The 26,389-nt window shown below is 49.2% G+C and overlaps 1 protein-coding gene across 1 annotated transcript in view; it reads left to right on the top strand.

Moving 5' to 3' along the window:
* Pi4ka (phosphatidylinositol 4-kinase alpha) overlaps window positions 1–26,389 on the top strand; it is a 145,229-nt gene that overhangs the window by 104,405 nt on the left and 14,435 nt on the right. The window contains 18 exon segments of the mRNA XM_052740031.1: window positions 635–716; window positions 990–1,073; window positions 2,198–2,287; window positions 3,351–3,470; window positions 6,056–6,148; window positions 7,184–7,340; window positions 7,599–7,726; window positions 12,274–12,432; window positions 12,670–12,821; window positions 15,009–15,116; window positions 16,884–17,011; window positions 18,768–18,887; window positions 19,123–19,202; window positions 19,312–19,505; window positions 20,902–20,992; window positions 22,283–22,393; window positions 22,395–22,451; window positions 23,181–23,234. Coding sequence (XP_052595991.1) covers window positions 635–716; window positions 990–1,073; window positions 2,198–2,287; window positions 3,351–3,470; window positions 6,056–6,148; window positions 7,184–7,340; window positions 7,599–7,726; window positions 12,274–12,432; window positions 12,670–12,821; window positions 15,009–15,116; window positions 16,884–17,011; window positions 18,768–18,887; window positions 19,123–19,202; window positions 19,312–19,505; window positions 20,902–20,992; window positions 22,283–22,393; window positions 22,395–22,451; window positions 23,181–23,234 — 2,008 coding nt within the window.

The raw sequence follows: 26,389 nt of genomic DNA, 5'->3' as shown, positions 1-26,389 counted from the left end.
CACACACACACACACACACACACACACACACTCACACACACACACACACACACACACAGAGCCTGCCTTCAGCTTCCCAAGAATGCCCAGGGCTTCTCGAGCCTGTCACAGGGGCTATATGCCTGGTCTAATCAGTTGCAGATTCTGAGGATAGGGCAAGAGCCAGGCAGGGACTATGAGAACAGGCCTTGCACATACAGCATGCATCTCAGTCAGGCCTCTTGGACAGTGAGCCACATACAAGATGAGCACCGCACACAGGTAGTGCCCTTCCAATCCTAGGGCCATCAGCCCATGACCTAGTCCTTTTAGGACCAGGCAACTGCTGTACTTCTTTCCAGTGTTCTTGTTTTCTGTTGGTGCCATAATGTGAGAAATACTGGGCAGCTAGCATCGAAAACTAGAACTGCTTTGGAAAGGAGAATGTGTAGCCTGTATTTGGCCTCAGGAGTAGAACGGACTGGGCTTGAGAACATTTCTGACCAGTCTCCATACACCTCACTGTGAAAAACCTGAGGTAGATAGGTGCCATGTCTCAGTGGACTCATGTTGGTGCAGGGGAGGCACAGAGATGGACAGTGGACATTCCTAGAAAGTTCATTTCCTTAGCCCTGAGAACCTTCTCTTGTTGTAGGTTTCCACACTTGCTCTGGAGTGGGACTGTGCTGAAGACCATGTTGGACATCCTGCAGACCCTGTCACTATCACTAAGTGCTGTGAGTGTTCCAGTGACTTGGATCTACCTAACACATGAGCTGTCCACTACATGTTGTACTGATGTGTTCCTCCAGTAATACCCGAGCCTCACTCGGGCTACAGTGGTAAATGGAGTGGGTACCCAAGTTGCTCCCTGATGTCTCCCACTAGGCTGCAGCACATTTTGAGTCCATGTGGGGCATGTGATGGGAAGGGGTAGCAGACACACTGTTGCCTATGTCCCATACTTGGCAGAAGCAGCCTCAGCGGCTTAGGGGTCTGTGTGTTTCCAGGATATTCATAAGGACCAACCTTACTACGACATTCCTGATGCCCCATATCGGATCACAGTTCCTGACACATATGAAGCCCGAGAGGTAAGTCCCACCTCGTCTTCTAGAACGAGGGGTTCCCTGGGAATGTCAAGACAGGTGCTCAACATACCTTAGGTCCCCAAGTCCCCAGCATTTAGTGGTATGATGGTTTCTGGCGCTGTCCACTGCAGGAAGAGCACCTGAATTCCCATGCCTGTCTGTGTTCCAGGCCTGTGCTTCCTACTTGGCCATCCAGACTCTGTAACATTCATTCCTGCTTTAGCTGCCAAAGGCATTTCCAGCTACGAGTCAGCTACTAGCCCCTCAGAAGTGGGTTGAGCAGGCATGGTTTGCAGAGCTCAGCCCTCGGAGGCATGCCAACTCTTTCACTGTAGAATTGAATGTCAGACTCTCGCTTTGCCTTGGCCTTGCAAATGGGTAGAATAAATAGCCCCAGATGAGGAAGCTGTCCCGGAAGATGCTCCTCTCCCCACTGAGTCTGACTTGGAGCCCCTGCTGCAGAGGACTGAACAGGGGCCAGACTCAGCACTCCTCCAGCCTAGCAGGTTCCTGCCCTAACTTGGGCCTCCCCTGCTGGACAAGCTGTCTGTCGTGAGAACCCAGACATAGTGATATAGCACCTGTGGAGATTTTTTTCCACCTGGAGCGTGTCTTTCCCTTTAGTCACTGACTTGGGACATGTTGCACAGTGGCCCTGAGATACACTGTTTATGTTGTAGGTTCTGCCACACGGCCTTATGCAAGAACTATGGACCATAGTCTAGTCACAATTTCTGTTCGGGGAGCTCTCATGTTAGTGCAAGCTCTCTGATAGAGCATCTGTATCCATTGCCATATACTGCGTGGCTTAAAGAAAGATTTATTTCCTTACAGTTATAAGGATAAAAAGTCTAAGAATGAAGTGTTAACAGGAGAGTGTTCTGAGGTCACTGTCCTTGGCCCTCCCTCTGAGGGGGTATCCCTCATATCTCCACATTTCTTCTAAGTACACTAGCTGCATTAGGCCTTTTAATTGTAATTGCCTCTCAAAGCCTGTCTCCAAGTGCAGTCTCATTCTGAGATTCTGAGGATCAGGGCTTCAACATAAGACTTTGGAGAGGACTCAGTTCAGCCTGTGACAGTCACAACAACCTAGATAGGCTGACTTCAAGTTGTTCAACTTCTAGAGCATCGTGAAGGACTTTGCTGCACGTTGTGGGATGATCCTGCAGGAAGCCATGAAGTGGGCACCCACGGTCACTAAGTCCCACCTACAGGTACTTTTCTCCAAATATCAAAAAATAGTCAAAATATAAACAACACTAGTGTGAATAAACAGAGACCAAGAACATCAGTGTAAAGCCTGAGAATAGTTGGTGCTCAGGGATCATTCTGTTGGACACAACTTGTGGGCTGAGTGTGCTTGTCAAGTTAGTGGACTTGGTCTGACCACTACACTAGGTAAGGTGTTAATGCTGTGGGAGGACTTGTGGCTACTTATAAGGTGAGTTGGGGCGATATGGGGAGCAGGGAAGTGCCGGAAGCCAGCAGCAGTACCACCCAGTCTCTTCTTCCGCATCCCCAGAAATCCATCCCTTCTGAGCCCCTGACTTCATGCAATGCTCATTGGCCAGCTTCACAGCCTGCCCCTCCCGTCCTCAGCCTCAGCCTCTCAAGTCTTCCCTCAGTGTCCGCCACAGTGGTCCAGTCTTAGTGGCAAACCTGATTTTGTCTTTAAACTTAACCATTACTCAGTCCCCATCACCATAGAGTCTGGTCCAGATGGATTTCCCCAGCTGCAGAAATCCCCACCACAATTGACAGTATTGTGTGTGTTAATATGCATGCTTCTGTTCCTGCCCCTGTAGTTACAAGACCATGCTGTCCCAAGAGTGAAAACCTTCCTTTTAGCTCTTGCTCTGTCTTGGATCTCTTTGCCCAATGCCCTCCTGCTCACCAGCAGACATGCTCACATACTTGTTCTGGGATCCCAGTGTCTGTTACACACATTGCTCAGTAGCAGAGTACTACAGTAGCAGAACCAAGATCTGCACGTGGCCTCCATGCAGCCTGCATGTTCACAGCAGTGGAGGCCATGCAGCTTCTTCTCTAGCAGCTGACAGATTTCATGTAGATAATGACATACCCTGCCAACCATGTGACAGCCACTCAGATCAGGGCCTCATCCTCAGTCAGAACAGGGCTCGACTTACTGACGCCGGGTCCCACAGCCAGCAGGGCAGGGCAGAATCGGCACTGAAGCCAGGAGTCTGACCCACCGCTTTATGCTTTAGAGTTTTACTTTCTGTTAAGTGAAGTAACTTGTTTTCTCCATTTCAGGAGTATCTGAGCAAACATCAGAACTGGGTGTCGGGACTGTCCCAGCACACAGGCTTGGCCATGGCCACGGAGAGCATCCTTCACTTTGCCGGCTATAACAAGCAGAACACGACTCTTGGGGTACGTGCAAACAGCCTATGAACTGGAGAGCAGTATCCCAGGGTGAAGGACTCAGCCTGTATGGACTCTCCTGAAAGACCCCGGCACTCATATCCCACACATTTGTGGGGTACATAGGGTATCTGTTGATGGATGGGAGCTTAATGAGGGTCCAAGAGGGGGAGCCATCCATACAGACATTTCCCTATCATGGTTAAGTTTTAAAATATATATATATTTGGAGCCGGGGGCGGAGTAGGAGGAGAGTTGAGACAGGGTTTCTCTGTGTAGCCCTGGCTGTCCTAGAACTCGCTCTGTAGACCAGGCTGGCCTCAAACTCACCGAGATCAGCCTGCCTCTGCCTCCCAAGTGCTGGGATTAAAGACGTGTATCATGCTAGGTAGTGGTGGCGTACTCTTTTAATTCCAGCACTCGAGAGGCAGAGCCAGGTGGATCTCGGTGAGTTCAAGGCCAGCCTGGTCTGCAGAGTGAGATCCAGGACAGGCACCAAAACTACACAAAGAAAGCCTTTCTCGAAAAAACAAACAAACAAACAAACAAACAAAAAAAAGGCATGCATCACCACCACCACCTAGCTTGAAATATATATGATTTTGAAGGTAAAACTTGATACATTGATGAAATCTGACTTTCTAGTGTCCAGAAAGAGGAGAGAAACTGGCCTCTAAGACACGCACAGCATTGTATCATAGTCATATTTGTCTGGAGCAGTGGTTCTCAGCCTTCCTAATGCTGCAACCTTTTAAAACACTTTCTCATGTTGTGGTGACCCCCAGCTACAAAATTATCTCATTGCTACTACTTCATAACTGTAGCTTTGCTACTATTATGAATCATAATGTAACTATCTGATGCACAGGATATTTGATATGTGTGTGGCCCCTAGAGGGGTTGTGACTCACAGGTTGAGAACTGTTTATCTGGACCATTCGCTGGACTTCCTTGGTTTCCTGCAGGTGCTCAAATACACATGTCTCCCAGCTTCACTTTGTTGGTTTTTTTTTTTTTTTTTTTTTTTTTTAAGATTAATTTAGATTCAGAAGCCGTCGTTTCAGAGTTAAATCAGGATCAGACAGATAGTTGTCCCTGGTGATGATGGTCTTGTCCTAGGGATGTGGCTGTTTCACTCTAGCCCTCCCCGACACTCAGTCACTATGAACCCGGAATATTGACAGATGTGCTGTTGATGCTCAGCCCTCTGCTGGGCTGTGGAATGTGCTATGTGGAGGTACAGAGGTGAGGCACCCAAGGAAGGAAAGGTCTTCATCCCCCAGGAAGAAAGGAGCGTCTCACTATGTAGCTCTGGGTATTAAAAGATGGGCTAAGAGCGGCTCTCAGAAGAAAGCAAGGCAGAGCCAGGTGTGGGCACAGGCTCCACAGGCGCGAGCATCCCGGTGACTCACTCACTGGCTACATCTCAACATTCCTTTTCTCCTTTTCTCTCTCACTGGTTAAGTGGGACGGGTGAGATGGCTCCGGAGATGCCTTGAGTGGGATTATGTGGTAAAGTCAGCCGGGAGCTGCTAGGGCTGGTGGTCTCTGGTGGGACTCTTGGGAAGTTACAGGTTCATGGCTGGGAAAGAAGAGCCTCAAGCGGTTGTTTACACACGGCGCTGGAGTCCTTGCTCTGTTGACTTCATCCAGTTCCCGGGGTAAGGGCTTCTTCCCCTTCTCACGTTCCCAAGAGTCTCTCTATCTTGGGCTCTCCACGTGGCACTTGGAGAACACATGTGAGCAGAGGGCAGGACTTAACAAGCTGAGTGTTCTTTTCTAGGCACTAGCCAGCCAGCTTGCAATGGATCTGTTTTGCTGGAAAGAGCTTCATTTTTGTGCTCAGAAAGTTATAGGTTACAAGTAAGAAGACCCTTGGGATTTTGGTGGTGGTGGTGGTGGTGGTGGCTTTGTTTTGTAGACTGTCTCATGAAGCTGGGTCAGGAACTTGCTATGTAGACCAGGCTGGCCTTAAAGAGATCCACCTGTCTCTGACTCTCGAGTTCTGGGATTAAAGGCAAACACCACCATGTCCAGCTGAGTGGACCCCAGATAAATAGAAAAAGATGCTTCTGCTCTGTGTGTGTGGTTAGTTGTGCTAACTAAGGTGCCTGTGTCTTGTGAAAGCAGACTGTAGTCCCCAACTCCACGTTCTCAGTGACATCTCTCACACACGTGTGGAGAGGCCAACATAGGTTGTTTCACTTAATCACTCTTCACCTTATTTATGTGCCGGCCGGTGGTGGCACACACCTTTAATCCCAGCACTCTGGAGGCAGAGGCAGACAGATCTCTGAGTTCAAGGCCAGCCTGGTCTACAGAGCAAGTGCAAGGACAACCAAGGCTACCCAGAGAAACTCTGTCTCGAAAAACCAAAAGAAAAAAATTTTTGTTTGTTTTTTTAGGTTTTCCATGAGGCATATAGTCTCTAGAGAGTGCTCTTGAATGTTTTGTTATGTTAGCTTTCCAGCGCTGAAAACTAAATGTCTTTGAGTTAGAACTTGACTTCCTACTTAGACTTTGGTTTACCAAGTTAAATATAAGAAAAAGATGATGCTTTGCCTTCTAAAGTAATTCTCTATACTTATCTGTAGGCAACTCAGCTAACTGAACGGCCAGCTTGTGTGAAGAAAGATTACTCCAACTTCATGGCATCCTTGAATTTGCGCAACCGCTATGCAGGCGAGGTACCTCTCTTCCCTATGTCCGAGGCTGTTCTGAGCATCTTGGCTTTATGCCATTTGGCTATTCCACAGTGGAACATGAATGAGGCATCTGTATGATATGGAATTTACTTATTTCAGGCGACTTGAGGAACCTGGGTATGAGCAAAATCAGTGGCACATTCTGGTGCATTTATGACAGTTACTTAGCACCTCTGTAGAAAGTGATGTCATGTGGACACTCTCAGGCACACCAAGGCATTCTGTTAAGTGGTAGCAAACATGTGCCGAGTGTCATGCATTCTCCTGGACACACGCTAAGATGTATGTACCAATATTCTAGTCCTACAGGTAAAGAAATAGAGGCTCCTGAGATTAAATAACTTGCCAAAAACAGGCTCGGGAACCGTATCTGCTGACTCCACTGATGGCCTCCACTCACACCAGAGTTTCCCAGGGTAACGCTGAAGGTGGAGACTGGCATCTCACAGACTTTACCAGAGTAGTCTCTGAGAGTTGGCCCACCTCCCCTGAATACTCTGTTTCTTGCTTAACCCAGTGGCTGCTCTTCTCCAGTGAGCCCTGGCAGAGAGTCCCATGTTATACTCATGATCAGCACATGCTGATAATTCCTGAGAGAGCTTAGTCCAGGTCCTTTTGAGTGCTGTTGTGGCAGCAGGAAGTTTGTCTTTAGGGCATAGGTTTATTTTTTGGAAAGAGTCCTATCTCCTACATAGCCTGGTATAGGAATAATAAAGTAACACTTTCTGGGGAAAAACTATTTAAGAAAAAATGGTGTATCTGGCTTTGTAGTTTGAGTCATATTGAATCTGAAGGAACTTTATTTATCTAGCTTATGTCCTATGTGCTCGCCAAGGTTAGCACTGTGTGCAGTGATGAGCACATGTCTCCACTTCCTAGAAGAGGTGCTCGGTCATCACTGAAGTGAGCTTTAGCTGGGACAGTGAGTCCTGTTGTGAGCTTGGTCAGCGGGGCCCAGGGCCTCACTTGTGTGCCTGGCTCACGGGCATGGCTGCTAACAAACACACTTCTTCACAGGTACATGGGATGATCCGGTTCTCGGGAGCCACAGGCCAGATATCTGACCTGAACAAAATGATGGTTCAGGATCTGATTACAGCTTTGGACCACAGTAATCCTCAGCACTACACACAGGCCATGTTCAAGCTGACTGCAATGATCATTAGCAGCAAAGGTAACACACAGAAGTTCCATGGGATTCTGGGTTTGTTTCTAAGTGAGTGTTTGCTTAGAAATCCTTGATAACCTGGAATCCTGTCCAAGAAAGAGCTGGAGCTCTGCTAGTAGAAATCTGTTTCATCTCTCATGAGCCAGCAATGAATAAAAGGTCCTGTTGGCCCCGGCTAATGCTGGCTCTCATGTCAGCCTAGGGAAGTCATATTCAGGCCCAGCCAGAATCAGGAGCCTTTGACTAATTTGTGTTTGGTTCCAGATTGTGACCCACAGCTCCTCCATCATCTGTGTTGGGGTCCCCTCCGGATGTTCAATGAGCATGGCATGGAGACCGCGCTGGCCTGCTGGGAGTGGCTGCTGGCTGGCAAGAGTGGAATTGAAGTGCCTGTAAGAGACTGAGCCCAGCGTAGCTCTGTGGGTGGGTGGGTGAGGGGTGGAGAGGGCTCTGCCACCAGGACAAGCCCTCCGCTTTCTTAATCCCTGGTCTCCAGAAAGAATGTTGTGTGCGGTAAAAGGTATGATGATGGAGTGGTGGAAGGCTCAGGATGGAAAGCAGTCTGTGGTGAGACCAGCAGGTTGTCTGTTGCATGCCCATTGATGCCAGATCTAACTGGGAGCAGTTGCTTTCTTGACTTCCTAACTGTGGGATCGGACACCTTTCCCTGGGTCTGTTGTCCCTTTCACGCCACAGCTGTCCCAGCTGTCCTACAGCAACTGCAGCTCTGCAAGAGCCGTAGCCCAGGGATTCTGTTCCCTCAGGCTCTGACTCTTTAAAGCTACGAAGGGAACTTAACTAAACCTCTCTCCCTCTAAAGAACTCAGGATTTAAAGGTTAAGGTGGAATTCTGCTCTTCAGAGGCTGAATAGCAAGCAGCTCACCTTCTGTCCTTGCTCCCATCCTCTAAAAAGCCCTCATGCTTCTCCTCACCCTCCTCATAAACCCTTTCTCACCTGGCTCCGCCCCACCACTTCCTGTCAGCTAGCTGCTGACTCAGCCTCCTGACCGCAAGTGAATTTTGTTTTGTTTAATCAAACACATCTTTGCATCATTAAACAAACGTTCCAGAGCATAAACAAAAATAACACACCTTGAAATAACATTCTACAACATAGGTCTGTATTTCTAGATTTTCTACTTCATGAAGCCTCCAGGCAAGATTATACATGTTGAGTATGCCTTTTCTGAAATGCTTGCTGTTGGTTATGCCGACCAAAACCTTACACTTGCTACAGAAGCTATTTCAGATATTGGATTTTTTTTCTTCAGATTTCAGAATATTTGCATGTGGATAATAAAATATATTTTGTGAAACACAAGTCCCATATGCAAGATACATGTTCATGTATATATCATGTACATCTTATGTAGCCTGAAGAAATTTTTATACATTATTTTTATAAATTTGTTTATTTTGCATGTATAATTATTTTGTCTGCATGTGTGTCTGTGCACCTCATGTATGCCTAGTACCCGAGGAGTTCAGAAGAGGGCATCAGATCCCTAGGGACTGAAGTTAGAGATGGCTGGGAACTAACATGTGGGTGCATGGAACAGAACCCGGGTCCTCTTTAATGTACCTACTTGATTTTGAGGCATGGTCTCTTCCCTGCTGTGTCTGGCTCCCCCGGCCCTGGTTTGTGGAACCACACCCCTCACGCAGACTCTGAAGGCAGAGAACTGAACTGATTCAGCGTCACAGAGTAGAGCAGTGCTCGTGACCCCTGTTGTCAGCCCTCAACGTGCACCTTGGATTCCAGGGGCCCTGGAATGTCTGAACCTGCAGTTTGTCTTAAGGGTGGCTTATTTGAGCGCCTAAGGAGCCTTAGTGTCCCACATGGCAGAGCGCAGACCTCACAGACTACTGTCCCAGGCCGTGAGTCCTGACAGCACCCATGGTGGGATTCTAACTGTTCTTCCCAGAGAAGCTTCACGGCTGGGGAGGAGGGGGTGCACACCCTTGTTCCCAGCACTTGGTAGGCAGAGGCAGAGGCAGAGGCAGGTGGATGTCTGTGAGTTCAAGGCCAGCCTGGTCTACATAACAAGTTCCAGGCCAGCCAGGGCTACACAGTGAAATCATGTCTTTAAAAAGAGAAAGAAGGAGATGGGGGCAGGTGAGGGGGGCTCGCAGGGACCACTCAGCATGCACACCCACCATCCTTTCCCTGCCAGCACAATGTCGCCTTCAGAACTGCCAGCCGCTCCATTCCTGGCACCACAGGCTTCCGTGTATGCCAGTCACCTGCCACCAAGAGCCACGAGGTTAGCGGATGAGCACCCCAACTGACAGAGTCAGGGTCAGCTACAGCTGGACCTGGGGCCTAAGTTCATAATCCAGCTAGCTGTTCAAGAAGCTGAATCAGGAATATCCAAAATTCAAGCCCCACCTGACAAATTTACTGATACCCTGTCTCAAAAGTTAGAGAAAGGGGGCTGGAGAGATGGCTCAGCAGTTAAGAGCACTTGCTGTTCTTACAGAGGATTTGCATTCAGTTTCCAGGACCCACATGCACATGGCACCCATACACACACGTAGGCAAAGCAGTCATACACACAATTTTTTTTTTATTTAGTCGAAAAAAAAACAGCTTTATGTATATAGCTCAGTGGAAGGGCACTTACCTGGTATATGTGAGGTCTTGGGTTCAACCTCCAGTAGCACAAAAAGCCTGGGCTGCAGTCCCAGTTGCTTCCTGTTTTGGACACCTCATTACGGTCAATAGCATACCTACCTTATCTCTGTGTAGACAGACTCCTCACAGACATCTTAGAGTTCCTTTCCACACTTCTACAAATGGCCCACCACATGTCCTGCTAGCTTTACATAGATCCAGAATTTGGTCACAACCCAGCATTCCAGCTACCCTTGTGGCCCGGCCTCCTTTGTCTCTCCCCTGACCTTCAGGCAGCCCCAGTGTGTTATTTTTCTCAGGCTGTGACAAAGCAACTTATGGAAGAAGGGCTTTATTTTGGCTGTGCTTCCGGAGGGTGAGTCTGTAAATGGCGGTCACGGCAGCTGGGCGTCCGAGCAGGCACCTGAGAGCTCAGGGCTGACTTCTCAAACACAAGGCAGTGAGTGAACCAGAAGTGGACCGAGGCTGTAAACTCAAGCCCCGCCCCCCACCCCTCCCCCCAGTGCTGTGCTTCCTCCAGCAAGGCCACACCCCGTAACGGTTCCATAACATCCCTGAACAGTGCTACCCACTGGAGACAAAGTGTTCAAATACCTGAGACTGGGGGACACTCTCATTAAACCACCATACCCAGTGACTTAGTTACTTTTCTGTCGCTGTGATAAAACACCATGGCTAAGGCAACATATAAAAGAAAGAGTTTATTTGGGGCTCATGGTTCCATAGGGTTAGAGTTCATGATGGCAGAGTGTGGGTAGTAGGCAGCAGGTCGCTGGAGCAGTAGCTGAGAGCTCACATCTCAAACCACAGGCAGGAAACAGATAGCCCTAAAGCAGGGTCCTGAAACCTCAAGGCCTCTTCCTGCGGTGATAGGCTTCCTCTAGCAAGGCCACACCTCCTGTACCTTCCCAAACAGCTGCTAACTGGGGCCAAGTGTTCAAGTGCCCAAGACTTCTGGGGACATCTCCTTCAAACCACCAGTGAGCTCCCTGCCCCGTCCTCCCCTGTGTGCTGCAGGAGCGCCAGGAAAGCCCGCACCGGGTTGAGTCTCTGGTTCCCAGACCCCTTGCTGCTCTCCACCAGCTCATCTAGAATGACAGACTCTGTCTTCTCCCCTGCTCTGCGGCAGAGTGCTAGGTCCCTGCCTGGCTGCCTGTCGTTTCCTTTCCTTGGATGACTATGTCACTGCTGGCCATCTCCAGGATTTGTGTTCCGTGTTCCCAGCCATCCTCCCTCCACACTCCACACTGCTTCTTTCTCAAGCTTAGCATCCTCTGTCTCTTGTGTACTTCTGGGAGGCCCTGGCACAGAAGTGGATCTTAGATGAGCGGGTCTGGCCTCTGTGTGGCTCCTTGGCCCCATCAGCCCTGGATCCCCTGTACTAACAGTAGGCCAGAGGCCAGACTCCAGGAGAAGCCACTGGCAGGTGTAGTTTCTTGGCGCTCTTGTCCCACCTGTGACAGTGCTGTCCACAGCACAAGTGGCCTTTGTCGTCTCCACCCTCATGGCATCTGTGCTTCGGGCAGCAGGAGGGAAGAGAACTGAGATGCCATTTTAGAAAGCATGCCTGGGCTTTTCCTTGCCTGGTTGGCTCCCATCTTGCTCTTCGGTGCTCATGAGAACCCAGCAGTCAGCCCAAGGCACAGGAGTCTAAGTGAAAATCCCTGTGACTGGTAGTAGTACTTTCTCGTTGGGACCACCAGCTCACAAATAATGACATGAAGACTTAATTATGAAAGCTTGGCCTCAGCTTAGACTTTTTCCCTACTAGCTCTGATAACTAATTAACATGCTTCTATTAATCTATGTTCTACCACGAGGCTCAGCTACCTGTCCTCTGTAAGGTATGTCTTACTGCACCCCACCTCTCCTTTCCAGTTCTCTCTCTCCCCGGAAGTCCCACCTATTCTTTCCTGCCTAGCTATTGGCTATTTAGCTCTTTATTAAACCAATCAGAAGACACCTTAGGCAGAGACATGTCTTTTCAGTGTAAACAAATATTCCACAATAGTGACTAGCTGCTGGGCCATCCTGAGCACCACATCGCGTGCGTGTGCGCGTGCGCGCGTGTTTGTGTGTGTGTGTGTGTGTGTGTGTGTGTGTGTGTGTGTGTGTGTGTGTGTGTGTTGGAACTGGAGCTTGAATCCATGGCCTTGCAAATATGAGGCAAGCATTCTGTTGCAGTATCCGCATCCTCTGAACTGCATTTTGCAAGATGGTAAATAACGGTGCTGGAAAGGATCCACCACACGGAGCCATCCTTGTGCTTCCTGGAGGTGCTGACACTTCCTTTCTGCCTGCAGTTCATGCGGGAGATGGCGGGCGCCTGGCACATGACAGTGGAGCAGAAGTCCGGCCTCTTTTCTGCTGAAACCAGGGAAGCAGACCCCCTGGCAGCGTCAGAAGCAAGTCAGCCCAGACCCTGTCCTCCTGAAGTGACACCCCACTACATCTGGATCGATGTGCGTGCCTACCAAGCTCTGCTGTGCTTTGTACGGTCAGCCTCGGGGCACCTGCGGTGGGCTGGCATACCAGCCAGCCTAGGGGCCCTGGCCTGAGAGAATGGGTGCCCCATAGACTCCTCTCTGGTTCTCCCTGCCTTCCTGTCACCCAGACCAACTCTTACGAGCTGTGCTCACCAGCACTGGGATGAGACTGGCCCACCCCAACTTACACAGCTTGCTTCCCTTCTTACCCAGTTCCTGGTACAGCGGTTTGAGATCGCCAAGTACTGCAGCTCTGACCAGGTGGAGATCTTCTCAAGTCTGCTGCAGCGCTCCATGTCGCTGAACATCGGTGGAGCTAAGGGGAGCATGAACAGGCATGTGGCAGCCATCGGACCACGTTTCAAGTGAGGGCTCTCTCCCTCTGGGAGCATCTGGGTGTCCTGTTACTGACATGTGGGGCATGTGTGTAACATGTGAATCGTGGTATGGGTGAGTGTGTCCTGTGATGCTTCTGTGCAATGTAGAGTAAATCCTATGGTACTGTTATCAGGAAGAACGTGCAGAAGACATGAGACCATGAGCCTCTGGCTGGCTAAAAGCCTCTCTAACCCCTGTTCCCCTAGTCCAGTCTTTCTCACTAGGACATGGACTCTGCTGTGAGGGGCTTGTGGCTAGTACCCATCTGTTTGTCTTCCCAGGCATGGTAGAGGCTCTGTGTCTTCCTCTTCCCTGAACTCCAGACCATGACCCCATCACCACTGACCACCCATTAGAACTCACTCCTCAAACCAGATACAATGAAGAGCCAGTCCTCTTGCTAGTGTCCAGTCTGCCACTGGCCTACACTAGAAAGTGGTCCCCAGGGCCTTTCCAGTGGTGGGTGGCTGTCATAGAAACGAGCAGACGCCCTGTCTGTCTGCAGCACCTCACTGGAGCAGCCTTCACCCACAGGATCACCGGCCTCATAGATGCACTCAGAAAAGTCGCCGCTGGCAGTTTGTCCTTCTTTCTTCTGCCATCCCCGTAGCCACATACAGAGACTCTGGTTCCCTCGGATGGTGGGTCTGACCTCTCTATCTCCTTGGAGTAGATAAAGGCCTGTCTGCTTCTCTCTTCCCCACCAAGGCCAGCCCCTAGGGCTCCTTGGCAGCATAGGGTAGTGTCCGTGCCTCTGGGGTGGCTGTGCTACACTCTGCTCATCTTGCAGCACCCCTTAGGCCCAGCCTAACTGTCCATAATGCCCCTGCCCCCCTAGCTGGGCCTCTAGAGCCTCTTACCCCCGGACCCAGGTCCCCCTGGTTGCTACATGTGAAGATGCTTGCTCCAAAGGGCCCATATCACTGTCAGGCTGTAGCTGGGGTCTATCCCTCGAGAAGAACCCTACTGCAACCTGATCCAGCTTGTGGGATTTTGTGGCTTTTCGCTGTGCAGAGATCTTGTGTCTTACCCACCAACTTAACTCCTGCTCCCCACCCCAGGGTTCTAAGCTCCCGGCAGACAGGCAGAATAGTGCCCCACCTGTGCCTCACAGCACCCCGCTCAGAGCTTGGTCAGCAGACACCACACACTAGGGAAACAAACCCTCCACCCCTCTGGATTGAATTGAGTGTCCCCCTTCATAGCACTGTCCCAGCAAGGACTAAGCTACAGATTGTTTATAAGACTGGAACTTTTTTAGCCCCGTCAGAATAGCATAGAGATGATTTGCTTTTCCCTCAACAAAAATGAAGAAGTTTTTCATTTTTGTTAGTCTTTCAGCCAGGTGGTGGTGGCAGTGGTACACACCTTTAGTCCTAGCACTTGGGAGGCAGAGGCAGGCAAATTTCTGTGAGTTCCAGGACAACCAGGGCTATATAAAGAAACCCTGTCTCAGGAAGAAAAAAAAAAGTCTTTCCATACCCACTTTATGCAGTGTTAGGGATGGACCTCCGCATAAGGCATGCACTCTGCAAGCTGAGCTACATCCCCAACCCACTCACCTGGAGGTCTCTTACCTGGAATGTGTCAGGTTTTGTGTGGTACAAGGCCTCACTCTGCTACACAAGTGTTAGACTGATGAGCTGTATCTTAGTGGAGGAAAACTTTTACTTTAGTCAACTAAATTCATTATTTTAACTGTAGGGCCTTACTGTATTAACCTTTACCCATCCATGGAAAGATTTTTGTTTAGTTTTGTTTGGTTTTTTTTGAGACAGGGCTTCTCTGTGTAGCCTTGGCTGTCCTAGAACTAGCTCTGTAGACTAAGCTGGCCTGGAACTCAAGAGATCCTGAGTGCTGGGACTAAAGGCATGCGCCATCATCATTTTTATTTGTTTAATTTTTAACACTAATCTTGGCACCTAAAAGATGTGGGTAAGGAGATCAGAAATTCAGGTTTATCTTCACACTCCAAAATGGAACTGAAGGCCAGCTTGGAAGATCTGAGACTTTGTCAGAGAGAGAGAGAGAGAGAGAGAAAACACACAACTAAGTGATGAAACCCCTACTGGTAATGTTTCTGGGCTCTATATTCAGAGGCTCTGGTCTATTTGCTTAGACACCCCTTGGGGCTCAGCCCTTGGCTAGGATTTCAACCTGTGGCTTTCTCCCAGACTGCTGACCCTGGGGCTGTCCCTTCTGCATGCGGATGTGGTTCCAAATGCAACCATTCGAAACGTGCTTCGAGAGAAGATCTACTCAACGGCCTTTGACTATTTCAGGTATTACTTCTAACATGTTGTGCACATGCCTGGACATAGCTGCAGTCCAGCCTAGAGCGCCCTTGTTCCCCAGGAAGCAGCTTACATAGGACGTACTTTGCCTGGTTCATGCTCACCAGCCTCATTCATTAGTCTTGCATGACTAGACTGGAGTCTCCTCAGCCGTGTGTGCTCAGAGCCAGGCGCCCAATGGAATACTTGCAGATTATCCCTTAAGTTCAGTTAATTTGATTGGGGGCAGGGGCTCACAGGGCCTGATCCTGGGCTCTACAGGTAGTTAATAGTTCTGGAAGACACAGAGATATTTTCTTTTTTTGTTTTTGTTGTTGTTGTTGTTTTGTTTCTTCGAGACAGGGTTTCTCTGTAGCTTTGGAGCCTGTCCTGGAACTCTGTAGACCAGGCTGGCCTCGAACTCACAGAGATCCACCTGCCTCTGCCTCCCAAGTGCTGGGATTAAAGGCGTGCGCCACCACTGCCCGGCGAGATATTTTCTCTAGTGGTTTGTAACTAAACTCACTGTGTCAAAAGAAAAGATTTAACAGTACAAAGCAGGATCTGGGAGCAAACCTGGCTCGGTAGTTAAGAACACCTGCTACTTTCCCAAAGGTTCTGAGTTTAGTTCCCACCACCCATTTCAGGTGACAACAATCTCTAACTCTAGGTTTTAGTCTAATTTTTATTTGTCTAAATTAAGAGCATCCAGGCACAGTGGCATACACCTACAGTCCATTTGTGAAGCTGGATGCAAGAGGAGCACTTGAGAATCAAAGACAAAACCATGAATGACCCTCCACACCTACGCATATGCGGACAGCACTAATTGAACTCAGTGGGTAATAGAAAAGGGAAGAGGAGCTAGGTGTGGCGGCACACACCTTTACTCCAGCACTCAGGAGGATCTCTGCGGTCTAGACCAGCCTGGTCTGCGTAGCATGTTCCAAGCCTACATAGAGAGACCTTGTCTAAAGGGGGCATAGTGGATGCTAGGAAGAAGTGTTAAAGGAGCAGGTTGGAGAGAGGAAAGGTGCGTGTGATCAAGACACACTGCATACATGTCTGGGGTTTTCAAAGAATAAAAAGTCTATAAAAATGCACTTAAGCCGGGGTAGTGGCACGCACCTTTAATCCCAGCACTCGGGAGGCAGAAGCAATCAGATCTCTGAGTTCAAGGCCAGACTGGTCTACAGATCAAGTTCTGGGACAGCCAGGGTTACACAGAGAAACCCTGTCCGAAGAAAAAAAATAATAAAAGAGAGGAAGATTAAATTGCATATATTTACTCTTTCTGTAATATAAATGATTGCTACACAAAATCCTGCAAATATCAGCTGCATGAGTCTTTGCAAATGTAGGCTGTGTGTTTGTATGCAGATAGCTAAATTACCATCTGCCACAGCGCACTACTCAACAGAGGCTGTCAATATGAGCCAGGCATGGTGGCACATGCCTACAGGCTGATGGATCTAGGAAATCATGATCAAGGCCACCTTGCAATATATAGGGATATATATGTATATGCGTGTGTGTTTCTGGAGTTACAGGCAGTCTGAGCTATGTAATGATACCTCGGTGGTAAAGCTGAACAGAGTGCATAGGCTATCGGGACACCCACACTTCCCATGGGAGTTAGTGGGTCATCCTTGCTGCTGATTAGGCTAACCTCCAAAGAGGAAAGTGAACTTTTATGTCTGCTCTTGCTGCCTTATGAAAGCTTCCTAGCCTCTGACTGCAGACACTCAGCTCTTTCTGTCTTGTGAACGTTTGTAGTTGTCCACCAAAGTTCCCTACTCAAGGAGAAAAGAGACTTCGTGAAGACATAAGCATAATGATTAAATTTTGGACTGCCATGTTCTCGGATAAGAAGTACTTGACCGCCAGCCAGCTTGTACCCCCAGGTAAGCACTGCTCTCAGCAGCACAGCAGCTGCTGGGTGTGGAGAGCAGACGGACAGACGCACACAGGAGGGGAGGGGTGGAGAGCAGACGGATGGATGCACACGGGAAGGGGGAGCGGAGGGGAGGAGAGGGGTGGGGAGCAGACAGACGAACGGACGCACACGGGAGGGAGGGGTGGAGAGCAGACACGGGGGTGGGGGGTGCTTTGTGAATGGTTCTGGGAAGGCAGGACAAGAAGAGTTAGGGCCCAGGTGAGCCCTGACCTTGGCTCTGCCTTACAGTGTTGAAAGCCCAGTACTTGCCTACCTGCTGCCTCTCCTCCAACCTCGCTGATGCATATGGCAAGCGCAGGGCACTCTTCCTTACAACTTCTGCCTGGACCGGCTCACTTCCCAGATGCCCACTGAGTAGGGGAAGGCCAGTACACCCAGATGAATTCATCATAACCCATTGTCATCTGATAAGGGCAGTCAAATCACTTCAATAGAGGGATTCAAGGATTCCTCCAGGACTGGCACATGGCCCAACCAGGGTAGATTGACATTGAAGAAAGTTTTCTGGAAACCTCTGAGCTGAGTCCAGGAAGCAGAGAATATATGCATGTGGGTGTGCATATATATATACATAACATGCATGCAGACATACATGCAGCCGGCCATCGTATGCTGGAACCAATAGCTTTCCAAGGCAAAGAGGAGAATACTCCACGAGAACACAGACGTGTCAGCAGCAGCAGACATGCACAATGAGAGGTGAGGGTTTGTCCTGTAGCAGAAAGTCTCTCCAGGAAGAGGAAAGAAGCATTAAAGCTGGATTTCCTTCCGCTTCCACAGAGAGCAGGGCCGACAAACTGTGTAGTTTGTCCCCTGGATGCTCAGGTTCCTGCTCTACAGGGCCAGTAAGCAGGTATCTGCCTTTGCTTATCAAAAAACCAGTGACATGCCGGGCGGTGGTGGCGCACGCCTTTAATCCCAGCACTTGGGAGGCAGAGCCAGGCGGATCTTTGTGAGTTCGAGGCCAGCCTGGTCTCCAAAGCGAGTTCCAGGAAAGGCGCAAAGCTACACAGAGAAACCCTGTCTCGAAAAACCAAAAAAAAAAAAAAAAAAAAAAAAAAAAAAAAAAAAAAAAACCAGTGACAGGCTGGAGAAGCTGTTCAGTGGTTAGAGCGCTCTGTTCTTCCAGAGGACCCGGGTTTAGTTCTTAGCATCCATATGGTGGCTCCCAGCATCTGTAACAGGAGATGCAACACTGTTCTCCGTTCTCCACAAGCACCTGTACACACATACAGGCAAAACACTCTTACACCTAAGATATTTTTTAAAAACTGATGATATTTATTTTATTCTATTTTTTGGCTTTTCAAGACAGGGTTTGGTTTCTCTGTGTAGCCCTGGCTGTCCTGGAACTCATTCTATAGACCAGGCTGGTCTCAAACTCACAGAGATCCACCTGCCTCTGTCTGCCTCCTGAGTTGGGATTAAAAGGTGTGCACCACCACACCCAGGTCTATATTGTCTTTCTTTTTTTCTGGACAAGGTCTTTCACTGGCCTGGAACTTGCCAAGTAAGCTGGGTTTGCTGGCCACTATCCAGCATCAGGACTAGGAAGATGCGCCACCACACCCAAGTTATTTAATGTAGGTTCTAGGGAGGTCAGCCTTAGGTATCTGTGCTTGCAAAGCAAGACTTATCGAGCTCTCTTCCTTGGGATGTCCTGAGCCACCTCATGCCAGAGTCTACAATGTGTTTATCCGCAGATAACCAAGACACCCGGAGCAACCTGGATATAACGGTGGGCTCTCGGCAACAGGCTACACAGGGCTGGATCAACACTTACCCCCTCTCCAGCGGCATGTCCACTATCTCCAAAAAGTCAGGTTGGTCAGGGCAGGGAGTGGCTCCTACATCTGCTGTCCAGTCTTGAGTTCCCTTCCTGGTGGTGTGATGGACACTCACTTCAGTGGCAGAACAGAACATCAGAAGGCAGCTGCTTCTAGGTTCTAAAACATGGCCCAGGTTTTTGGTTCAGTCACCAGCACACCACCAAAGGAACAGACAGGGCAGATAAGTGGCCTCAAAGGACAGTGACCGTGTTTTGTCTTTGCTCCCTAGGCATGTCTAAGAAAACCAACCGGGGTTCCCAGCTGCACAAGTACTACATGAAGCGCAGGACGCTGCTGCTGTCACTGCTGGTGAGACTCAGGGCACGCCATGCCCCGGTGTAACAGTGGGGCGCTGGAGGGTGGGAGCCGCATGTGGACACCTGCAGAAGATACACTGGACATTGTTCGGTCTCACCAGGCCACTGAAATTGAGCGTCTCATCACTTGGTATAACCCGCTGTCAGCCCCAGAACTAGAGCTGGACCAGGCAGGAGAGAACAGTGTGGCTAACTGGAGGTCCAAATACATCAGCCTGAGTGAGAAGCAGTGGAAGGACAACGTGAACCTTGCCTGGAGCATCTCTCCCTATCTTGCTGTGCAGCTGCCAGCCAGGTAGGCCTCTAGTCACCCCAGCTTCCTTCATCGGAGGCCCAGGGTGGTGACCTGCCAACTGGACCATGAGAGCCCCAGACTATAACATGGGTCCTGTAGGGACACTCGGGATTCTCACCTGGTCTGTGCAGAGGTCACACAGTGACCCTTGTGACTGTGTCAGCTCCTACCTAGGTGCCACAACACCCAGAGCCCAGGAAAGGAATGTCTGGATGAATTCGGCATCACCATGTATGACTAGGGAGTGTAGCCCAGTGGCAGAACTCTTAGTTAGCACTACACAAGACCCTGGTTCAATCCCTGGCACTGTTTTAAAAAAAAATGACAGTCACAGTGTAATCTGTAAAGGCTTCCTTCCTGGGAGGGAGTCCACAAAAACAATTTGGGAGAGTTTGGATTGTGTTTCTGTTTGAATGATGTCATCATTGAGCTCAAGCTAAGAGCAGACATTCTCGCTGTGGCTGTCTGCCTAGCATACCGTCAGCCTCTCCAGGTGAGTCTCAGACTGACGGCAGTGGGTGAGGTGAGCTGCAGAGCCCCCGTGGCCGACATGGCCCCTCAGCCTTCTTCCGAGCCAAGCTTGGCCACTTTCCTGTTCCCTCTACCTGGTCCTCAGGCCCAAGACAACATTCTGGTGCTCTTAAGTCCCTTCAAAGCAGGATGTTCATGGAGACTGTCCCTTGCATTAGCCAGGGTCAGTAACACCTACAGGCTTGTCTGCCCACTCACCACCAGGTAAGGGGCCTTAACGGTTTAGACTGTGACTAAGGTGCTGAACCAGAAACAGGCCACTGCAGAGGGCTAGGCTCAGAGCTACGGGAGAAGGATGGATGGCTATAGAGGGGCAGTTCTGAAGAGAGTTCAGCCATTTCCTCACAGCATAGTAATCTATGGTTTTTCTCTTGTCCTTCCCTTGAGTTTTGGTTGGTTGGTTTTTTTTTGTTTTGGAGGAATTTTTGTGTGTGTGTGTGTGTGTCTGTCTGTCTCTGTGTGTCTGTGTGTCTGTTTCTGTCTGTCTGTCTCTGTCTGTGTGTGTGATTGGAAGCCAGCTTGCCACACTCGGTCCTCTTTTCCACTGTGTGGCACTAGGAAGTGAGCTTAGATCATCAAGGTTGGCATCAGCCTTTGTCACTAAGCCATCTTACATAGAAAGGGTTTCTGTGTAACCAGGGTTGTGGCATTCACCCGTCACCTCCTCATGAGTGCTGTAAGGATGTGATTTTTCAAAGGGTCCCTTTCAGACTTTGTAATGTATTTATTATTACTTGCCTACAACATTTAGACATCTGTCATATAGTGCTGATAACTAAATACCTCCCACTGAGTGTTTTCTGCTGCCGCTTCTGTGGCAGTGAAGGAATGCTCCTACCCCACCCAAACCCTTTGTGCACTGTAGGTTCAAGAATACAGAAGCCATTGGAAATGAAGTGACCCGTCTCGTTCGATTGGACCCAGGAGCTGTTAGTGATGTCCCTGAAGCCATCAAGGTAGTACAGCCCCCACACACCAGTTCAAGTTCAACTACATCTAGAACGTCTTCCAGAAAGGCCTGGTTACTCTCATGACTATGGCCAAACACCTCACAGAACACTCAGGAGAGGAAAGGGTTATTCTGACTCAGTTTCAGAGGGATCGGCCTCATATGGTTGAGCAGAGCACCATGGCAGCAGGGCCAGGTGCAGGACGCTGTTCCCATCCTGAGAATACAGATCCAGACACGTGGTTCCAATGATGCATTTCCTCCACTAGGCCCCACCGCAAAATAATGCCATCAGAGTATGAATTCATCAAAAAATTAATCTAAGCTTGGCGGAGCACACAGGTGCACTCCTGTAATCCCAGCACTTGGAGGGCAGAGGCTACAGAGGTCTACAGAGCTAGTTCCAGGACACAGAGAAACCTTGTCTTGAAAGAAAGAAAGAAAGAGAGATTAATCTATTCCTCTATTCATCAGGTCAGAGCCCTCAGGATCCAGTCCTCTTTGGACCCTCACAGACATACTCAAAGGTGTACTTTATTAACCTAGGTATTTCTCAAACCAATGAAGTTGGTTTTTAACCATCACTGTTGAGCCTGGTCACCAGTACAGGTCTGTAATCCTGGCTACTTGGAGACTGAAGCAGGAAGATCAAAGTTCCAGCCCTGCCTGGTCTACAGAGTAGAACTGTGTCTCAAAGAGAAGGAGGAAGAAGTGGGGCTGGAGAGATGGCTCAGGGGTTAAGCACTGGCTGTTCTTCAGAAGGCCGGGGTTCAGTTCCCAGCACCCACACGGCAGCTCACACCTGTCTGTGACTCCTACACATAAAAATAAATAAAATATCAGCCAGGCGGCAGCCTTTAATCCCAGCACTGAGGAGGCAGAGGCAGGTGGATCTCTGTGAGTTCGAGGTCAGCCTGGTCTACAGAGCAAGATCCAGGACAGGCTCCAAAGCTACAGAGAAACCCTGTCTCGAAAAACCAAATGATGATGATGATGATGATGATGATGATGATGCTGATGATGATGATACTTTGTATCACATGTCAGAAACATTTTCCATTTTATCATAAGGTGTTTTTTACTGTCACTTTTTTCTTTTTCTTTTCTTTTTCTGGCCTAGACCTTGCCATGTAGACCAGGCTGGCCTCAAACTCACAGATCTGCCTCTCTCTGCCTCCTGCATGCTAGGATTAAAGACATGCATACCACACCCAGCCTATTGCCCTTTGCTCTGGCCGTTCTTGAACAGGCCGTGGCTGAAAGGACCACTGCAACCCTGTCTCCACCTCTCTCCTAGTTCCTGGTCACCTGGCATACCATTGATGCCGATGCCCCGGAGCTCAGCCACGTCCTGTGCTGGGCACCCACGGACCCACCCACAGGCCTCTCCTACTTCTCCAGCATGTACCCCGCCACACCCTCTCACTGCACAGTATGGAGTGAAAGTCCTGCGGTCCTTCCCTCCGGTGAGTGCAGAGCCCTGCTGGGCCAGCCTAGGGTGTAGCTTCCCAGTGTGGTTAAGTGGGCAGATGTAAGACAGATCAACCTGGGATGCACCCAACTGTGTGGCTTCGTCTAGAATATGTCTTACTGGCTTCCAGTAGTTGCAGAGGATGAATTTGGGCTGTGGAGGCTCATGCCTACGCCTTTAATAGCAACACCAGGGAAGCAGAGGCAGGCACATCTCTGAGCTCTAGGCCAGCTAGGGCTACACAGTGAGACCCTTTCTCAAAAAAAAAAAAAAAGTTGTAATTCATATGTGTTACCTAGTTTGAGGCTTTTTTTTTTAAGCTTTAATTGGATCTTTTGGTTAAAAAGAAAGTTTACTTGAGTTTGGTCCCTCCTATGAGAGGTGAGCAGTGTACCCATGCCTCTTACCCCAACAGCAAACTCTTGGGGAGATCCTATGTTGTAGCCATGATGGAGGGTCTGTAGAATGTTCTATTCTAGGGCTCCGCTTGCTACAGCACCAGCACCAGCAAGTCTGTAGTAACTTCAGCCTGTTTACCTCGGGCAGGCTCCTCTGCCTGTTTATTTTCACCAGTGTGTGTCACAAAGCCTTGGATACTTTCCTTGTGATCCTCTGCACCTTCCCCAGTTCTCCAGCAGGAGGCAGCATCCTATGTGCAGGTCCAGCGCTCATTACTGTTTTAACTGTTAGACCTCTGAAGTCACAGTCCTTCCTCCTCCTACAGGATGCCATTCTGTTCTACATCCCCCAGATTGTGCAGGCCCTCAGATATGACAAGGTACGTATTGGCACAGCTTTCCACTTCCTCCAAGAGCTGTACGTATTGCCGCCCTTAGCCCCTAGTCCACAGTTCAAACAGGCGCCCTCTGGGCTCCCTCAGACTGACCACTCGTGTGCTGCAGAGAGGCCGGGTTTGGTGCATTATCCAGCTGTTTCCTGTGGGTGGGCAGCCTGTTCTACGATCCTCTTTTTTGGATCAGGTTGCAGGAAATCACATGACCAGAAAAGTGGCAACAACCAGGTGACTTAAACAAGACATTTACACCAGGCATTGGTGATGCACACCTTTAATCCCAGCACTTGGGAGGCAGAGCCAGGCTGATCTCTGTGATTTTGAGTCCAGCCTGGTCTACAGAGCGAGATCCAGGACAGGCTCCAAAGCTACACAGACAAACCCTATCTCAAAAAAAAAAAAAAAAAAAAAAAAAAGACATTTACTTTCACATAAATTTGGGAGGCCAGATGGTGCCCAGGATAAAAGTGCTTGCCACAGAAACCTCACCCCAGAGTCCAATCCCGGATCCCATGATGGGAAGAGAGGACCAACTGTAGAGTTGTCCTCTGGTCTCCACATGCACACTGTGGCACTCACACCCTCACACAAACACAAAATAATAAATAAAAATTTTAAAAAGTACATTTTACCAGCTGTGGTGGTACACGCCTTTAATCCCAGTACTTGGGAGGCAGAGGCAGGTGGACCTTTGAGTTTGAGGCCAGCCTGGTCTACAAAACAAGTTCCAGGAACCAGGACTACATAGAGAGATTCTATCTCAATAATACAAAAAATAAATAAGTAAATCCTGGGACTGAAGAGATGGCTCAGTGGTTAAGACCTGTTGCTGCTCTTGCAGAGAACCAGGTTCAGTTCCCACCACCCACATGATGGCTGGCAACTATCCATATGGAGCTCCAGCCCCAGGGGAGTCAACCCCCACCTCTGACCTCCGTGGACACCAGGCATACACATGGTGCACAGACATACGTGTAGGCAAAACACCCGTATGCATAGTTGTTGTAACTAAATCTGGAGGCTAGCACTCCAGCACTGAGCCTTCTCCCTCAGTGGGTATGCGGTATCTCTGCCCTGTCTTCGCCCATTCTTCCCTTAGTCTAGATCAGGACCTACCCTGATGACCTCTTTATATCACATGCTGAGGTGCTTCCATACGTGAATTTGGGAGACAGTTCAGCCACTTACAGCCACAATGAGTGCAACATGACACATTCCCATGTTATCCTGGACTCTAGATGATCTGAGTCCTGACTCGGCCTCTGTGCTCCCATTATCCCTGTGGCTGTATGTCCGGGTGCCTTCTTCCCCACAGACTGCCAGGATGCTACATCTGTAGTCTTCAGATAGGTGCTTCGGGAACAGCGGCCAACCTGTCTTGAAAACTGAGTCCTAACTAGACACCTCGCAACCTCCCGACTCTTGAGTGGTGGGACCATATAGATACCACGTCGGTAGCACGTCTACGTGCTCTAGCCACAGCCAGCAAGCCAGCACTTAGCGTTGATGCTGTTGTTTATGGAACTACTGTGAGGACTCCTTTCTCCAGAAGCTTGTTTACTTTCCCCTTTACTGCCTGGTTAGCACTCCTACTCCATGTGGGTCTAGCAGAAGGAAGGGCCTGAGCTAAGGAAGGGGGCAGGGGAGCAGGAGCCACTGCCCAGGCACCCGTGTGTTCTGGGTAGTGACCTGCACAGTAACCACACTTCCTATGCCTGTGGGGACTCGGGCAGCTACAGTAAGCTGTGAGTGGGGCGCTGTCAGCGCCAGGACATACAAGTGGGCTGCGTGTGTTCTGTTGTTGTCTTGTGTTTGGAGGGGTTACTGTTGAAACAGTCTCGCCATGTAATCCAGACTAGCCTCAAGCTCATGACCGTCTACCTGCCTCCCAAGTGTTGGAATTATAAATGTGACCCATACCCAGCTTTACAATTCTGTTTACTGCTGGACGGTGGTGGCGTACACCTTTTATCCCAACACTCAGGAGGCAGAGGCAGGCGGATCTCTGAGTTTGAAGCCAGTCTGGTCTACAGAGTGAGTTCCAGGACAGCCAGGGCCACACAGAGAAACCCTGTCTCAAAAAAAAAAACCAACAAACTTGTGAATTTGGACAACTTAATTTGTTCTATTACATTTTTGTTTTTGTTTATTGAGACAAGGTGTTTTGTAGCTCAAACTTGGCCTTGAACCGTGAGCCAAGACTGGACTTAAATTCCTAGATCAGCTGTTCTTAACCTGTGGATTGAGACCCCTTTGGGGGTTCAATGACCCTTTCAGAGAGGTCACTTAAGACCATCAGAAAACACAGATATTTACATTACAATTCATAACAGTAGCAAAATTACAGTTATGAAGTAGCAACAAACATGATTTTGTGGTTGGGGTCCCCACAGTATAAGGAACTGTACTAAAAGGTTGTATTATGAAGTTTGAGAGCCTCTAATGTAGAACCTCTCATTTCCACCTCCACAGCCAAGATTCTCACAGAGCCGGGCCTGGTGGTGTACACCTGTAGTCCCAGTTCTTGGGAGAGAGGCAGGTGAATCTCTGAGTTAGAGGCCAGTCTGGTCTACTGCTGTTGGTTATTTTTGCTCTTTTAGGAGGCCCACCACCCAGCTCCCAAATAAATCCACACATGGAGGCTTTTTCTTAATTATGAATGCACGGCCTTAGCTTGGCTTTGTTTCTAGCCAGCTTTTCCATACTTTAGATTATCCCATCTACCTTTAGCCTCTGGGCTTTTCCTTTTCTATTCCTGTGTACCTTTCTTTGTTTCTTACTCTACAGCTTGCTGTGTAGCTGGGTGGCTGGCTCCTCTCCTTTTCAACTCTCCATCTCTCCTCTTCTCCCCCAGACTTCTTCTATTTCTTCTCTCTGCCTGCCAGTCCCACCTATCCTTTCTCCTGCCTGGCTATTGGCCATTCAGCTCTTTATTAGAGCATCAGGTGTTTTAGACAAGCACAGTAACACAGCTTCACAGAGTTAAACAAATGCAACATAAACAAAAGTAACACACCTTAAAATAATATTCTACAACAGTCTACAGAGACAGTTCTAAGACAGCCAGGCTAGGCTGTATAGTGGCCTAATATACTCTGGCTCTCCACTTTTCTGTTCCCTCGACCGGGTCTTCAGGCCCA

The sequence above is a fragment of the Peromyscus californicus genome, unplaced genomic scaffold, assembly GCF_007827085.1.
Source record: "Peromyscus californicus insignis strain IS unplaced genomic scaffold, ASM782708v3 Scaffold_16__1_contigs__length_79575227, whole genome shotgun sequence".
Taxonomy (NCBI): Eukaryota; Metazoa; Chordata; class Mammalia; order Rodentia; family Cricetidae; genus Peromyscus; species Peromyscus californicus.
Note: the sequence above shows the minus strand (reverse complement) of the source record. Positions and strands in the feature narration are given on the sequence as shown.